Below are 17,781 nucleotides of genomic sequence, written 5' to 3'. Positions count from 1 at the left end.
TACTGGTATTTTTGTTGGCTTATTTCTGTTGGGACAATTATTCCATGATCTAGAAATTAAACAAATTGACTCCATTTAAATTTTATAGTCTGTTATACTAAGCTGTTCAACTCTCAGTCACTATCTGTGGGCTTCTCTGCCTGTAGCTGATATGGCCTATCATAAGGCTAGCTTGATGACAGTCAGTCATTTGAAAAAAAAACACACTAGTTATGGTTAAAGTGGCTTATCATTATTATTTCCATCAATACTATGGGAGATGGCAGGCTTCTGATCTAGCAGTCTACTCATCCACTATGTAATCTTGGTCAAGTTCATCTCTGTTTCTTTGTTAATTTCATATATTAATGAAGGATGATAGCAATAATTCAACATATGCCAGGCAATCTTTATATATATTCACTCACTGAATTCATGCAACCACTCTGTGAGATAGGTCCTTATTATCTCCAGTTTGTAGATGGGGAAGCTAAAAAATATTGAAGTTCTGGGACTTACTCAAAGTCACATGGTAGTAGGACATGATGTCTATGCTGGGGATGCCTAGATGAAATGAGATGATGTTGGTGCCTTGAGAAGTGCAAAGACTCAAACACACATAAGACATTACTCTTATTATAGCCATGAGCATCCACTCAGTGAACATGTCAAAGCATGACTTCACCAGGACTTCCAAAGTTTCCAGAAAACTCACAGATCTCATCCTTGTATCTGCCTGCTCTGACGTTTCCTAGAATTTCAGGCTATAATTGCCAACAAGATCTCTCAGTTCACTGCACAGTGAGGGGATGGCTTCAGAATCCCCTAACATACAGAGGAGGAAAGACAGGAGATGTCTGTCTGTTTCCCATCTTCATCTTAATAGAAGATATTTATGAAGGAGCAGCGTTTCCAGCAACCAGCCCCTTGCAAATGTCACATTCATGCCCTAACTTCCAGACCCTGTGACATGACCTGAGCCCCTTCCTCCCTGTCTTCATTCCTAGCATAGTTGCAGCTTTTATTTTCACCTAGCATCTCTCTTCTCTGCAGGTCACTGTGCCTGCCTTCTTAGTAACACCTGTTTAGGGCTTTGGTTTTGAAGCATCCCTGCTGGATGTGTTCTCTCCGTTGGATATGTTACAGACCATATGTGGAAATTTACTCATCTGCACTGAAGAAATGGCCAGATCAACCTTGACAAAATGCAGAGAGCATTTCAGAACCATTCAAAGGTAAGGGAATGCTTGGTGCAGCCTGAGAGAGCTTTGAGAACAATCAAGAAAACTCTTTCTTGGCTTGAGCAAAACCAACAGAATAATGGCTCTTAATGGGAAATAGCTGAGACATTCAGCTTTTGGATACCTCCATGTGGAAGGAGTCATCATTTGGGTGCTGCTGTTGGATTCAAGCTGCCTACTTTGAGTCAGAGTCAATTACCCTGACCACCATAAAAGCCCTTGAATGTTTCTCTACATTTGGGCAGGCTGATGCGCCCACCTGCAGATGCTGACACCTCTCTATCTACAACAGGCCCCTTTCCTCACATAAGCCCTGCCCAATGCATTGGTTTTATGCCGCCCTGACTCACAGCAAAATAATCAGGTTTGCTGACATTAATAAAACTCAATGTGAATGTCGCAAGTCCTTGATTTTCTAGAGCAAATTCTCTACATATAGTGGTATCCCTGCCTCTCCTCATTTGAAGCATTGGTGGATTTTTGCCTATGTGGTTATTTTCCGGTACTTTGTTTCCAGATCTTCTTTCCCATAATGTATCCTTCACAAAGAATATCAATTGCAACTACCAGTTGATCATTTTCTAGTTCCTTCAGTCATGTCCTTGTTTTTTCTTACTACATTTTTTCCCTCTTAATCTTCTTGTGCATCCCAGTTTTTTTATGTTTACATACATATACTATACAGTAAGCTGCTACTTAGCAAGTTTTGGGAAACTTCATGGATCTGGGGCAATCTGGCTTCTAGCACATCACCAATTCCTTTAAGGGTTGGGAACCCCTTCATTTATTCATTCTTTTACTCGTCAAATATTTACTGAACTGGAATCCTCCAGGCCATTTCCTACTCAAGTATTCTTGCCAATATGGGAAGCCCAGCCAAGGATGTCAGCATGCTACATTTTTGACCTTGGAGGGAAGGAAGGCAGCCCCTGGGTCCTTTTTGACTGAGTGTGATCCAACAGGCTCCAGCCCAGAAAGCTGACATTGGCCAAAATGAAGATCATTTTAATGCAAGCAGTCAGCTCCCTTCCCAGAAGATAGCCCATGCTCTATGGTGTGCAGATGCCCATCTATGCACTGTCAATACAGCTGGTGCACTGCCAGCTCTGGGGTTGGATTGTTTCTCACTTCATTTATAAGTCTCTCAGTGCAGTAGATCATCCCTAATGCAGATCTGCCTCAAAAGATTCCACTTTCAGTTTGCATAGGGTTTTCTCTGCAGCTCTAGGAACATTTGGTGGGACTCCTCTTGCTGTATTGAAGGGGCTAGAATGAAAGCTTTCAGATTTACTAGAAAAGGCTGGGGGAGTTTTTCTTGCTGTTTCTCTTGAATATAAGAGACTAGCTCCTCCTGAGGATGACCAAATGAGAGGGTCAGAGAAGAAAGGCCACTATGGTTAGTTCTGCTCATCTAAGCTAGACATCAAAAGAATGTCTCCTCAGAATAAAAATCTATGGGCATGTGTAGCAATCACCCTCCAAAGCAAGCACTACCTAGCTATTTACAGAAAGGCCTCTGCAATTCCCTCTGAGATTTCAAATGCAAGGGTCTGATAATGCTGGATTTAGCTCTGTCCATTTAGATTCCCTTTGGGAAAAAGGTCAGCTGGGGAAGCAGAACCCCTGTAAGCAGATGTGGCGATGGAAGGTCCCCTGACTATCCAGGAAATTCAACACGCTGGTTTGGGAGAAAGCCCCAGAGAGAGAAAGACAATACACAGTTGGTTGGCTTGGTGCATTTTGCCACATTGCACTTCCAGAAGTTGGCATTCTCAGCATGCACAGCCTACCACCATGAGGGAACCCAGGACTCAAGTGCTTTTCCATGCAGTTTTAATGACCCTCTGAGGTCAATGGTGTGCACAAATGCCACAACCACAGATGCTGACATAAGAAAGGACACAGACAAAGGTCTTATGCACAAAGCAGTAAAACCGAAAAGAAAGTTGTCCATGGTACTTCGAAATGCCACTTGACTTCTTTAGGACTCTGTGTGGCAGTACTTCACAGGAAATGTGTTTCGTATTTCCACTCAAGAAGGTTAAGTGGTTGAAAACTACAGTGCATTTTCAGTGAATGGGATGTGAAGCACTTTATTATTTTTTCCCCCATCGATGTAAGGAGACATGCTGACTTCCTGAGAAAGGAGAAAAGTCTCCTTGCCATACACCGGGATTTAAAGAAGAATTCCCATGAGCTCTCACCGAAACTACCACCTGCAGCTGGAAGCAAGAGCCTCAGCGCTGGCCAGGTGTCCCCACTGGTGGCTCCCACTTGCTTTGTGTCTGCTGTTCAGCCTGAGCCAATACTTCACACCAGCAGGTGAGAGCTGCCTGCCTGTCACCTTCAACACACTCAAGATGTGAGACATACTTGAACTGGGGAGGACAGTGAGGAAGAAGGAAGAAATATTGGTTAGGAAAAGGAAACAGAAGTAGATCCCCAAGGCCAGTGGTAGTGGATGCAGACGGGTGGGTCTCCCAGTCCTGGGTCAGAGGTCAGGAAATCTTCCTCCAATAAGAAGGAAACTCTAGTGAACCCAGCTGGGAATCACAATGGCTGCCGGGTCAGCTGGGGAGAATTAGGATCATGGAATTCAGCTGCTCCAGAGCCACTAATTAAACTGTCTTTTAAAGACTCTAACTTCTTGGATTTGTATCTGGATAATGTGCTTCAGCTGCAGGGTCCTGTACACTATAGATCAAGTCTTCCTTCCGAAGGCTTCTCAGAGCAGCTGGGCCCTGGCCCTCCCACCACAGGCTCCCCTCTGTTTGTCTCCTGAGAGGGGGGCTTCCAGCTGCCCCCTAGCCAGTCCCTTCCTCCCCTGCAGCCACAGCAGCCCTCCCAAAACAAAGCCTCTGTTAGGTCACTTCCCTGATCAAACACCAATATGATAGTGTCGCATTGTCTAAAGACTTTCTATCATATTACAGACTAAGAACAAAAACCTTGACCTGGACCCTGCCAGGAATGGAGCCCCATTTTACCCTTCAGGGGGGTCCACTCCCTGCATGCTAAGTCTTAAACTTCAGCCAAATTGGGTGACCAGCTGCTGTGCAGGAGGCCCCCCAGGACTCCCTACGTTATCTCGAGTTTTCGTTACCGGAATCCTCACTTTTATCTCCTCCCTTGGAGATTAAGTGACTTATCCATCACATTCAACTGCAAGAGTAACTGAGCAACTCAACCAACTCCACACACTGTGGAGCCACATGGCCTGTGTTGAAATCCCAGCTCCATCAGTCACTGGCTACGAGACCCTTGGCAAGTCATGAGACTGTGACATAAGGCTATGAGACCCGTGGCCAGACTCACTGGCTATGAGACCCTTGTGCCTTAGTCTGTAAATGGGGCACATTGAAGATGTCTCAGGTTACAGTTACCTCAACTGCAAACAACAGTTACCTCATAATAAGGGTTAAATTAATTAATATTTGTAGTAATAGGCAGAGTAGTGCCAGTAACTCAGCAAATGCTATATAAGTGTTACATGTAACAACAATAACAACACATACACACATCCTCCCTGTGTTCTCAGAGTTGCTTGCACACAGTAAGAGTAGAGACTACACTAAGTCTAGTTGTAACATGAATCCAAGTTAACCAACTAGCCATTTCTTAGTACTGCTGTGTCAACAAACCTCACTCCCTTGGTGATGCAGTATACATAGAATATAGATCTCTTTGGGGAGTGACCCTATGCTCAGATAAGACTAAAACATGATCCTAGCCTCAAAAGAGAAACACAATTTTTCAGCAAATGTTGGTAGTATGCCTCCTTCTGTCTCTCCTCACCAATGAGCATGACCTGCTTATAATTTCTACCTCCACTCCATTCTGGTTTCCATTTTTGGCTGCTCTGTGCTTGCGGCTTCTAGGCTTCACTGGGAGTCAAAGATCCCAAATGTTAAGATCATTCCGAAGAGCATGCTGGCAAATGTCCTAAATGTGCTGGGCCAGATGACAAGCATCCATCTCCAATGAAGGAAGTATCCAACTGAAATGATGGGCACCATATGAGAAGGAGAATCCCAAGGCATGACGGAGACCAGAGGTGCTGCAGACCCACTGTCCATTTCTGCCTGGATTGGGAAGGAAGGCAGGATGCAGTGAAGCCTGTGCCACTGCCCCACAAGCCTCTCTCGAGTGACTTCACACCATTATTGGTCTGATACTAATTTGAGACAATGCCCAATCACATCACAACAAATTAGCCACAGACACGTGATAGCAATCAACTCAGGGGGCGAGCCTGAATGCGGGCTGGGGGATTCCCCAGCTCCGTGAGCCGCACGCTCCCACAGATGTTTCTAAAAGCCTCTTCCCAGAGGCCCATTTAGAGAGAAATTAAATGCAACTTCGACTTAATTAACGTTTTAAATGATAATGAATACAATGTAGATTCATAGGAGGCATTTACATTGTGTTGTAAAATTGATAAAAATTTAATAACTCTTTGTTAATAAGTTATGTCTCCCCAGACCCATAAAGCCTAAGGCGCTGCAAACTCCAGACTGGGTCTAACCGAGGTTCCTGGTGCAGGTGGAGGAAGGAGGCAGAGATGGACTTGACATTTGCTCCAAGCCTGCTCTAATTCAAACCTCTGCTTGTTCATCAGTACTTTATTTCATACAGTAAAGGTCAGGATTTGGGCTCAAGGCAGAGCCTTGACAAGAAAGCTCAAGTGGAAGGCGGGCTGGCCCTGGCATCTGTCGCCTGAGATAGTGGAGGAGGATGGAAGATGAGGAGCTAACTGGCCACATCTGCCCTCCACCATGGAGGTAAGAGGAAGCAGCCACTGCCTGGTGGTAGAAGCTGTCAGGATGAGTATCCTGACAACCGGCCACTGTCCTGAAATAAAAAAGCAAACATAATTTCTATGTCACCTTGCATAAGGGCCTCTTCTGGGCTTATGTGAGGCATGCCAATGTCTTTTCTAGTTTGTCCTTAAAGAGCCGAGTCATTTATTACAGAGCAGTGTCCCTGGGAAGAGAGGTGTCCCATGATAGGGTATACACAAAGGACCCTGTCAGCTTCCCTCATTCTGACCTTTCTACTTCTTGTTTCCCAATCCTGTTTCAAAGAATTTCTTTTGAGAAGTTGGCTGCCTTTTGCCTACTGTTCCTGTCTCCTTTCATCTACCTGCAGTACATCTTCATAGTGTATTCATCTTCAGGAATTCAATCACACTCTTGTTTTGAAGGTGGTGGAAGCACAACAAGGTCCCCAAATACAAGCCGGTGACTTTACCTGACACTCAACTGAAACAACCAGCTATTTATTCTGGTGGAGAACCCAATGCGTTGAGAGCTTCTGACAGACGCGCGATGTAAAGGATCCTTCTCAAAGGCAATTTTACCCGAGCAGGATTTCTGCCTTACAATGCTGATTTAAGAAGCTGCCCACTGCACAGAGTGAGCTAAGGCCCAGAGTAAGGTATACGTCCAGTCAACCTATGGCTCAGTGTGGCTATCACAAAATCAAGCAAGAGGCAGTGGCTTCGGTAGCCTCGCCTGCTACCAACAAGAGTATCCTAAGAAGCCCCTTCCAGGTCCATCACTAGGTCTTACTCACAGGCAACAACCCAATGGCTGCCTAGGCCGATCTGCCACTTTGTTTTTACTTCCTGCAGTGAAGTACAAAGGGTCGAATCAGGATGCATGGGCCAGGGTAACTAAAGAGCCAGGGGAGAACCCAAAGGCTCTGGTAGTGCTTGGTGTGCACAGGTGTGATGGATATTGACAGAGAGAGGGAGCGCGCTCACATGAGCATGGCAAGCACGGGAAGATGGAAGAAAATGGAGACTCAGACGAACGGGCTTTAAAAAGAATACATGAAAAACTATGATCACATTGATTTGTGCTTATTATCCTTGGCTCTCCTTTTTTTGTCTTTTTCTCACTGGTAGTGGTAGTGCAAAGAGGGGAGTCATTGCTTTTAGGGCCCAGAAGTAAAATAAGCAAATAGAATTTAGGATTGGGGAATTTGAGGAAGTCGCCCAAAACTGCACATAAAATGAATGAGATAATTATAGGCTGCTGATTTTTAAATGTAGCTTATTAAATTGACTCTCCTTTAACAGGCGTTGGAGACTGTCAGGATAGGGTGTGTCCTATTGTAGATATTTTCCTAGAGCTGTTTCCACCCCTTGCCCTTGTATCTGATTTTATGTACTTCAAAATGCCATTAGTTCACTCCAGTGACTTTAGTTCTATTGACAATGTTAATTCTCTGCCTGTACAAACCAAAGGCTACTCGGGATAAGCTGATTTTTGTTTATTATCTGACAAGACTCGAGATTACACTAAACTGATTTTGGTATGTCTCCCTTCAACCTGACCATATTGGACTTCTCTCAGCTTAACCATCAGAGTTGAATGCCTTCTTGTATTATATTTATACCCGAAATAAAAGTCATGTATAATTTAAAATTAGCTACAGTAGTTTGCAAAAGGATGCATGTAATTGTGCAGGTTTAAACTATTAGTAAATTGAAAGGTTGGTGTCAGTGATCACACACGTACTTTAGCTAAAGCTGGTTCCAAGTGCAAGTCTAAAGGTCTGCTTCTCTTCTACCATATGATTAATTTGTTTGTGCCAGAGTTACTGATGCTTTGTGACCAGAATCATGTCAGGCAGGTCTCAGCAGGTCTGAATCAATATGGTCCTGCGTTGCCACTGCATCATAATTTTAATTGTCCCTTTCTATTACACTTAGCAATCAGATAGCAGGCAAGACTGAAATAACAAGAATAAACTTCTAAAGAGAGAGAAAGGTCCATTTTACAAAATTATAGTGGGAAGAAATCATACTGATTGGAATCTACTTCTGTATTTATGTGCATGTGTATGTTGCTAGACATTCATTTTTTACATTTAATAGTACCAGAACACAGCCACTTATGAAAAAGCCAAGGCCCACACCATCCTGATGTCTTTTGAGAGAGCTGGGACTCTTGCCCAGGACCATCTGAAGTGGGAACAAAACCAAGATGATCATAAAATGACACTCTATGCACTGATTCTAGCCTACCATATTGAACATTTCAGTCTTGCCAGAAATAAAATCCTTTTGTGATGAATCCTTATCGGTCACAATTTACCTTACTTTTCTGACACCTTTTATTTTGATTTTTGTCTTTCCTTAACTAGTCCTTCCCCTCTGAAGGTCTTTTGGTCAATACAGTCTGGCCTTCCATCTGCTCCTGAGTTCCACAGAAGACAACTATCATAATAGCACGTGACTTAACCGATCCACGGTAATGGGCCACACCTCCATAGAGGGGTACACCGAGCAGGCAGCCCCTGCTGTTAGAAGGCAGGTTTTCAGAACTGTGTGAACACTTTTAATATATTACTATTCCTCTGGGAACCAGCTACTTCTCTTCCCACTTCAGAAAACACATAATGGGACTTTGTGTTTCAATTTAACATCCCCTGAAAACGGAAATTTTTCCCCTTATAAGAAAAAAAATAGAGTAAAGAGGGAGACGAAAGGCAAGAGAGAAATGAATTAGGCAGTCTCCAAAGCACACTGGCTCAACTGGGAAACTGCGACCAAAGCAAGCTCCATAATAGCATAATGACCTTTAATGAGTGTCTTGGGAAACAATACAGCCCTAGCATAAAAGACAAAGGGCAAAACTCATCATGGCTCTGCTGACACTAATTCAAAATGATTTTCAGAACAACTAAAGAATGTAAGAGAAGTAATCTGATCCGCCCATCTGACCTCACTTTGATTCAAGGGCCCTTCTCCTGCCATTTCTAATTGTCAAACCCTCTACATTTCACATCTGTTCATATTTAATGAAAAGCCCACTCTCACCGCTGCTCTTGAGTCAACTTGCTCTGTCAAATGGGCACCACCCAACTCCACCACCAGCGAGGGATGCCTGGGGATTGCTATTGGAGCACTGCCAGTGGAATTTCACGTAGAGACAGACATTTTTTTAATTGGAGAAGAAGGGCTTATGCGGGCCCAAGAAGGGGCTCAAATTGGAATGGATTTTTCTAACTTATTATTAATGGTCAAAGGTGAGTGGTCTCACACAGGGATGGATGAAATCTGCTTTTGTTTGATGGAGTGATGACGGCAGGATGACTGATGAAACGGAGAAGGCAAACCGCCCCCTGAGCTGTCAGTACCAGTTAAGGCTCCAACATGCAGCCCAAAGCTCCACGTGTTCCCTGGTGGGGGCTGATTTTGGAGGCACAGGAGGGACAACATGCCACTCACAGAATGTTTCTTAGAGAATGGGACAATCCCACCCCAAGATTTTCTTCTCCCTGGTCTCCATCAATGGTTGGATTAAATTGCACAGCTGAGAAATCCCTCTAATTAAGATTTCTCTTGGATATAATGGAAATTATACACACTGGGCACCATGGGGTCTACGTGGGGGACACAGAGTTTGCTGTGATTGGCATTGTTGGCCAGCGCCAGGACATGACCAAGAGGCCCTAGCTCAGAGCCACAGTGGCTCCTTTCTCTTCTCCACTGAATCTAGGCTAAGGTTTTAGAGCCTTATGATTATTTGAGAACAGAAGTCGTGCATTAGGCAGAAGGGTAAGCCAGCGGGGCTTGTGGTTACTTTCACCACCATCAGTCAAAGAGATGTGACCAATTCATGCCACCTCAGGCCCTCCTCTGCTCTTCCTCCCCAGCACCTATCTTTGAACGTGGTATCTTGCCGCACATCGTAGACAGACAAGTTCTCTGTGCAGCTGTGCCCTAGCTTATCTCTGTACTGGCATAGGAACTACAGAGAACTCTTCAGGGGGAAATAAAGTGATAAGGATTCATATGGCAGCATCTAAGGATTTTAACAGAAATCTTTCCAAGATTTTAGGCCCATGGGGCAGTCCACACTCCCTCTCAATGCAACCTCCATTAGGTATCACTTTGAAGTGAATCCTGTCCCTTGGCACTGCTCTGGAGCAGCAGGAAATCGTGAATCAGAGAGGATGACTCTCTGGTCCTAGATGAAAGTTTTCCAAATGCCTCCAATACGGCTCGATGCACAGATCATGCTTTGCACTTGAACTTCGGGCCCAAACATAAGCACCTGGCATGGCACACAGTGAAGTCCCGGTTCCTTGAGCCCCAGAGGCCTCATGGATCCCTGCAACACAGCCGCACTCCGCTGGGACCAGCCTCAACACTGGCACAGAGGAGTCAAGCCAGTTCATTTTCCATGGGAATAAATGCTTAAGAGTTCAGTGATCTTCTTCCTCTTGTTGTCAGTGTACACTTACCCCTGCTGGGGAAAGTATAGCTCAACGAGCTCTGAGCACTTGGAAGGCGAGAGGACAGGGAGCAAGAGGTTAGCAATAAATGTGTTGGGTGCTTTAAAGAGGAAGGGAGGAAGTGCAGAAACGAGAAGCATCTCCTACCTTCTATGCTACCAAAACATGAAAACAAAGTTAGTTATACTTCAAGTAAAGTCCTCCAGTGGAACCACAGCCCCTTTGGCACTTGGACCAAGACCCACGGTCCCAGGGTCTCAAACTGGAGCTTTCAGGAACTTCACTTATGAACCATATCAGAAAAACAGCAAAGTCCATGGTGAAGGCAAGGATAAGGGAGGTCTCAGGAAACTGACACATCTCAACCTTGCCAGCTACCAGCTGCATAACCTTGAGAGGTTCTTTAACATCTCTGAGCTTGTGGATGACAAAGAAGACTGACATCAGAGGCCTGTGCTATGGACTCGGGGAAATCACAGAGGTTTCTGACTTAAATTTTTTGTTGGCATTTGGAATCACAATTGCTACAAGATACCTTAGTTAAACAGGGGCTATACTATTGGAAAAATAAAATATATTAATGGAATAGTCCTTCAAAATAGTCATCTTTCTGAGAAAAAGCTCTGGAATCCACTAGCCCAATGCAGGCTGACAGACATACAATACTCTTTTCCAGAACAAAAGACAAAATCTGGCACGGGAGGAATGAGGCACAGGTTAGAGAGACACCGTAAAAAGAAAAAAAAATACATACATACATATATATATGTCTCCATCTGCATCAAAACTGTTATATTTTGGAAGCTATCTAAGAAACTATCTAAGCTCACTAAAAGCAATTTAATTCTAGAGCTGGCTTGTTCTCGCTACACCCTTTCCTTCCTCCCTTTGATACAATTCAATTTACAGCCATTTCAAAAATATTAAGATGTACACTTCCGCATATCTCTGTATTAATACAGTAGGTGATATGCTGTCACTTTAATTTCCATTTACCTTTATTTAAAGGAGAGAGAGGAAAGATATCGCCAGACTGTAATATCACAGTCCTGCACGCTATTACGAGAAGCACAAGTTAAGAAAATCAGGAGGGAGGCCTTCCTCAGCACGTACAGAGAGACACAGGCAGCTGGGGCAACATGTCACCACACAGGAGTTCACACTGGGAAGAAGACATCAGCCCGACTGACTCAGAACCACAGGGCACAGCACAAGACAGGGATGATACCACAGACAGCACAAACATGGAACTACATGTGTTGAGGTTAAACTTACAGGCACGGAAACTGGTGGAGCAATCATTAACAGAGACAGAAGAAAGTGGGAAGGCTCTCTCAAGGGTGTCCACGTTACCACGCACACGGCCTGACATGCACGAGCAGTCACGCTCAGAACGTCCGCAATCAAAACAACATGCTCGTCTCATTCTCTTGTAGATGGACATCTTGGCTATAACCGTGTGGTTGGATGGGAGGAGAGGAAGAGCGGCAATTAATGGCAAGGTCACACACAGCAAGGCAGCTGGAAGGAAGCTGAAGGGATTTAACACAGGTCTTAGTTCACTTTAACAGTCTTGACCCAGAAAAAAATGCAGAGTGATTGTTGGTAACAGTTTGGTTGTACATCAAAAAAGCAGCGAAAATATAAATTGCCTTTATCGTCCCCCAAGGCTGTTGCACATGATTTTTCTCCCCTAGGTAAAGCGGTGACCACAGGAAAAGGGCATGGCTGAATACACTCAGGTTCTCAGATGGGAAGAAGAGCAAATTATCGACAGCAAAAAACGTAACCAACACTTTTCCCCAGTACGATTAATACAGGAGGACAAAATACACACACTGCCAATCAATTAAATTAGTTGCTTATTTGGTATAATAAATGGTTTTTGCAAGAGGCAAAAATATCTAATATGTAGGCTTTCTAATTTCCATCCATTTCTGGGCATTAGGCAGAGGCTGGGATAAGCTTTCATCAAATTAGATGTGAAACGATTACGTGTTAATATAGAATCTGAGGACGCCTTTGCTGAACTTCCCGAGAGTGAGTTTACATGATGGCTACAGGAATTTAAATTTGCTCTTGACAGAACAAATATCCAAATCTGTCCATATAAGAAATGCAGCTACTCAAGACTAATGCTGCAGATTTGACATTAAAGGCAGTTCACAAATAAGAAATCACCAAAAGCATACGAGATGTTGCTCTATTGGAATGCATTTAGCTACTCATGGGTGTATTTTCTGCTTAAAGCTGAGAGGATCTGAAAATCGCATCTGCCTTTCTCTCCCCACCAAATAGAAATTCAGGAAGCAATCAGGCTATTGGTTAATCATATTCTTTTTTTTTTTTCCTTGTACAGAAAATATTTGCCAAAATCGATTAAAACTGACAAAACATGAAATAAAAGAATAGGTTCCGTGTGAAATATCTTAATGCAATTTGCATGCAGCATTGATAGCTCTTCTCAAGCTGGTATGGTAGGTTCTGCACTGCCTGGGGATCCAAACTGAGTGGTAACCTATAAAAGTTGTTGGAAGTCAGCATCGTAGTTTCCAATGCGCTTCACCTTTGCCTTTCAAGCCAATTTATATTTCAGTACAAGAGAAGGTTTTTGTACCTCACTTTGATGCTACAACAGGCAAACATGTTTGCTTATCACTTAGCATGAACTGGCCTGCTTCTCTCACAAGGTAGGAGAAGAATTCACATTTATTCTAAGCATTACTGCCAAATAGTAAACCTAAACTGAGGAGGTGTTATTCCCTGCATCCACACCTTCCACTTTGAAAGTCATTTCCGCCCCCCCCCCCTTTCTTTTTCTTTGTAGAGAATGGTTGCACTCTTATTTTAAAATATGGCTTGTGGTTTTGCCCTCTTTGAATGTTACAGTCACCAGGAAGAGGGGTTTAAATCTCTCAAATGGGTCAAGTCCTGTTCTAAGACCTTTATGACTTGCCATACAGTATATTTGTCAAGCAAGGGTAACGTTATGATTGTGAAGAACAGGCACTGGGGGAGATGAATGAGAGATCTCTTCAGCAGCAACTCCATTCTTGTAAACTTGGCTCACATTTTTAGTGACATGTTCTTTTAGTGTCCTCGCTAGTCTGTTGTTCAGATCATCATGCAGCCCCAGCCCTGTTCAATGGTGGTATATCATTCCTTTGAGCTTTAGCTTTTACCAAAAAAAAAAAAAAAAAAAAAATTCCACTATAGCATTTGAATCAGAGGAATTTAGAAGGCATGGTGTGAATGCCCAGACATCCCAAACAAACAGCAATGGCTGAAGTCAAGAAAGGGAAAAATGTCTTCAATTAAAGACATGAACATAAATTTATCTTAAATGCATCCGGATCTGGCATACAATCTGCAGACATTCCCTTGTTTTCTCCTTCTTATTTCTTTTACTGGAAATATTGATTTGTTATTTACACAGAAGAGGAAAACAAGGATGATTTTTTGTTTCATCATAGATAAATCGTTTTGAAAAACAATTTTTTTAATCAAATGCTGTAGCAGAAGAGAAGCCCATCAAACTCTGGAATGCTATGCTTCTCATTAGCAACAGTCCCTGGTTTTCATTTCCATACTGCCATTTTGGGTTTATATACAATAATAGAATCTGACACATTTACGGGGAAAGAAAGTTCTTATAAATATACCATCTTTAAGGATAAGGGGAAGGATGATGGAGATGAAATAACTTTTGAAACTATTTGTTCAGAGGCAAATGGATCAGAATGGGTGATGTAAACCTCCTACTTGATATGAGTTCAGGAGGAAACACAGCGACAAACCAGTGGCTCTCAGGGACTGTTTGCAACTGTTATTGTTAGCCGTTCTGGTGACCATGCATTGTTCTAAAATTTCTTATTGTTAGCATGCAGGAACAGGCTGAAACTGGTAATCGAAGCAGCAAAAAACCATTTGCTATAAGAAGATTAACTGTTAATTATAAGCAGTCACATTCCAAAGCAGCATATGCATAAAAAAGAAAACATGCTATTACTTGTCATTCCTTCCCAATCATTTTTACACTCACACCAAATGCAAAATAGAAATCTCAAAAGACAAACAAATACCACCACCACCACCACCACACACACACACAAAGAAAAAAAAATCAGCAGGAACGATCAATGAGAGGCTCAAAGACAAGACAGAAACAGTTAAAAACTATTGAGCCCCACATGTTGACAAACCTTCAGGAATCAGAATGTCTAGATCAAGGTGCCACCAACTGGGAAGGTGGCTTTTTTTCGCTACTGCTGGCATAGTCCATTTCCATTGACTCCCTGTCAGGTGTCTTCACCTAGAGACTTCTGGGTGCACTTTCTTAAAGGTAAGACCTGGTGGAGCGATTCATCAGGCTTGAAGGATATGAGTACTGGCCAGGAAGAACTCTCCTCTGGGCCATTATTCAAATCATGAACAAGCTCTTTAACTAAAAGCTGATGAGGAGTTGACTCCCTGGTGGTAGATGTTCCAGAAGAATTGAACACTGTCTGTGTAAAATTATACTCTCAAGTTGTAAAATTAAATTATATCAAAGTTAAGTCGTGGACCTCCTAATTTGGAAATTACCACCCCTCATCTCTCTCAACTCTCTCTGGCTTCCTGATCCTTCAATTTTGTTTTAGTGAATCAGGATATTCAGAACCACTGGTGTTTTGTTTCCATTTCTCAGTGGTTGTTTCCTTTTCTAGACCTAATTTAGGTTAGAACGTTAATTTTAGATACGAAGAGTTCCACTTTAAATTCCCAAGGTTAGGTCTCAAAGTGCAACTTTGAAAGTTTCAGATTTATTAAAACAGAAGTAAATTTCTTATCTACTCCCTGGCCACACAAAGCGTCCTCTCTCCTTTGGTGTTTGCCAATTTTCTTTCTTACATAGTCACCCATTGTTCCCTTACCAAATCCCAATTCTCAGACAACGTTTTCCCCGGGATGTCAATGGTAATGCAAAGTAGATCTATGAGGACATCTAGTGGATCGATGTGGAAGAGCAGCTAGTTCACGGGCAATTGGAACTAGCCTTTCTCCAAAAGGAGCAGAAAGAGGACCCTGCTGTCTCTGAGAATTGAAATATGTGCAGTGTCATTTCAATTCAATGGCTTCTCACGATCCACAGCAGATGATTAGGGGTAGGGGGAATGAAAGGGTGAGAGGTCCTAGGAGATGAGCCTAGGGTCTGCAGCCACAGCTGGCACAGTAGGACTATTTCGGTGGCCGCTGACTGGGTCTCCTTTTTAAAGCCCTGCTGCAGCTTCCTGAGACTGGGAGCAGACAAGAGTGTGTCTCTGGCAAGTGTGAACACCGAAGCTACTTGTCATCCCATCTTAGGGCTCTTGAAACTTCATGCTCAATTAATTGCCCCGATAGGCCAACTTCACTCTAGGAAAGCAGAAATACAAGGCTCTAGGGACTCAGTTTACTGTGTGGTCCACTTCATAAAGTTCTTGTTATTGGGCCAGGGCCATGGATTCTATGAGGTTATGTGGTTGCTAAGAATTTGACCCTGGGTCTCATCTTCCTCCGAAGACCTAGGTCCTAGCAGTTTCACAATTTGAGAAAAAGTTTTTATGTGCTTTTCTTCACCACGGTGAAGTGGATATTCAACCAATATTTCCATTATAACTTCCTAGTACTATTTAGAGACAAAATAAAAGTATTTCCCTAATGGACATCATCAAAACTATCTGTTTACTCTTGAGGGTTTAAAACAAAAAGGCTTCTCAGAAGTGTTCTTGGACAACTTTTCCTCTATTCTGAAAGGCCGTGATCATGAGATCAGAAACCTGTTGGAAAGTGGCTGGTGAAGACGCAACTCAGTTACTGCTCTTTCCTTAAGTCAAATGGATAATCAGCTGTCAAACTCAGGTTCTCTGCTGGCTGGCCTTTCTGAGCCAAGCCTGGAATGGAAGGAAGAATTGGATTCCATCCTATCCTCAGCACCATCTGCCTCCTGCATCAGCGACCAAATTGTCAGTCAATTTCCAATTGCAGAATCTTAATTTCCAGGGTGGATTGGAAGGGGCAGAAAAAAGCAGTACTGGACTGAGGGGCCCAAGTGGAGTTTTCCAACTGCTGGGGAAAAATATTTTAGATTTCAAGTGAAGCAAATTCAAGGGAAGACTGGGATGGAAGAAAAAAACATCTGCCATTCAATCAATAGATACTTCTCAGGTCACAACCTCACTTTTAAAATCAGTCAAATGAAGGAGGAATTATTTCCAAGCATAAACCCTGGAGCTACTCTTCATGGGCTCTGCAGCAACTAACATTACTAATACAAATATCCACAGAAGAAAAAGTCCACCAGGATTTAAGGTGAGGCCTTTGAAGTGGCACTGGGAATCAGAGAATATTCTTTCAAGTCCTATAAATGAGAAATGATATCTTCACTTAGCAAAATTCCTCCCATTACCTTCTGGAGTAAGAAGAAGGGTCTTCCAGGTGGTTTTCCAAAAACAGAAAGAGGAGAAAGAAAAAGCTAGTTAATGTTGGCAGCACAGAGCACACCAAGCTAGTTGATTCTGCCCCTAACGACCATATTGTGGCTGAGGAAGGCAGAAGTATTTGGCACTAGAGTTGTTGGTTGATTGACATCACATTTTCTCTCCAATTCTGAAGGAGCTTTCAATTTAGTATGCAACTCTGCAGGTATGAAAGAGGGCCATGCCCTCAAGCCATGGTTAAAGGGTTCTGTCGATGAAAAAAGCCATAGAGTCGATTTTGGCAAGATTGTGCATTGAATTGAAGAAGGTCATTGTTGTGTTTTGTTTTTAAAGTGAGCAATCTATACCCTCCAAACACTGATGACTAACAAAAATCAGATGATCAACTTGCCTCTTTTGCTGCAAAGGAATGAGAGGACCGAATTTGAAACATCTTCTCCAAATTCCAGAGCCATTGGACTGAACTGTTCCACAGATTGGATCTCCTTTTCAGTAGAGCCTTACAAACACGAGTAAAGACCCAAAGCTCAACGCTGGCCTTAAAAGCTCCTCCTCAATGGCCACATCTTGTTGAGTAAAAGGACATCCTATTCCTTGAGTAAGCTAGAGGTTCAGACACTTGCATTGACTTGTTCAGACTTATGCATAGCTCATTGCTGAAATGGAATGTTCTCCTCCAGTCAGTTTTTCTGCCTTAAACAGGTAAACAGATCTTCCAAGATGTCTGACTAACACTCATAAAGCAACTGGGTGTGTCCTACTGAGTACTGACTAAAAGAAAAACTTCATTGTAAAGCTAGGAAACTTCGTAGACTGCAGAAAATAATTACCACTGTGCAAATACTTGTCTCCAG

The 17,781-nt window shown here is 43.0% G+C and overlaps 1 protein-coding gene across 23 annotated transcripts in view; it reads right to left on the bottom strand.

Moving 5' to 3' along the window:
• Positions 1–17,781, bottom strand: part of KCNMA1 (potassium calcium-activated channel subfamily M alpha 1) — a 759,311-nt gene that overhangs the window by 115,389 nt on the left and 626,141 nt on the right. For 8 of the 23 annotated variants that reach the window (XM_065520843.2, XM_065520844.2, XM_005565373.5 and 5 more), the window contains exon 19: positions 11,745–11,918. The exons of the other annotated variants lie outside the window; for them this stretch is intronic. In XM_065520843.2, coding sequence (XP_065376915.1) covers positions 11,745–11,918 — 174 coding nt within the window. The remainder of the gene's footprint in view (positions 1–11,744; positions 11,919–17,781) is intronic. 23 annotated transcript variants of the gene reach the window in all.

Source organism: Macaca fascicularis, chromosome 9 (genome assembly GCF_037993035.2).
Source record: "Macaca fascicularis isolate 582-1 chromosome 9, T2T-MFA8v1.1".
Taxonomy (NCBI): Eukaryota; Metazoa; Chordata; class Mammalia; order Primates; family Cercopithecidae; genus Macaca; species Macaca fascicularis.
This window is presented reverse-complemented; position numbering and strand designations above follow the sequence as displayed.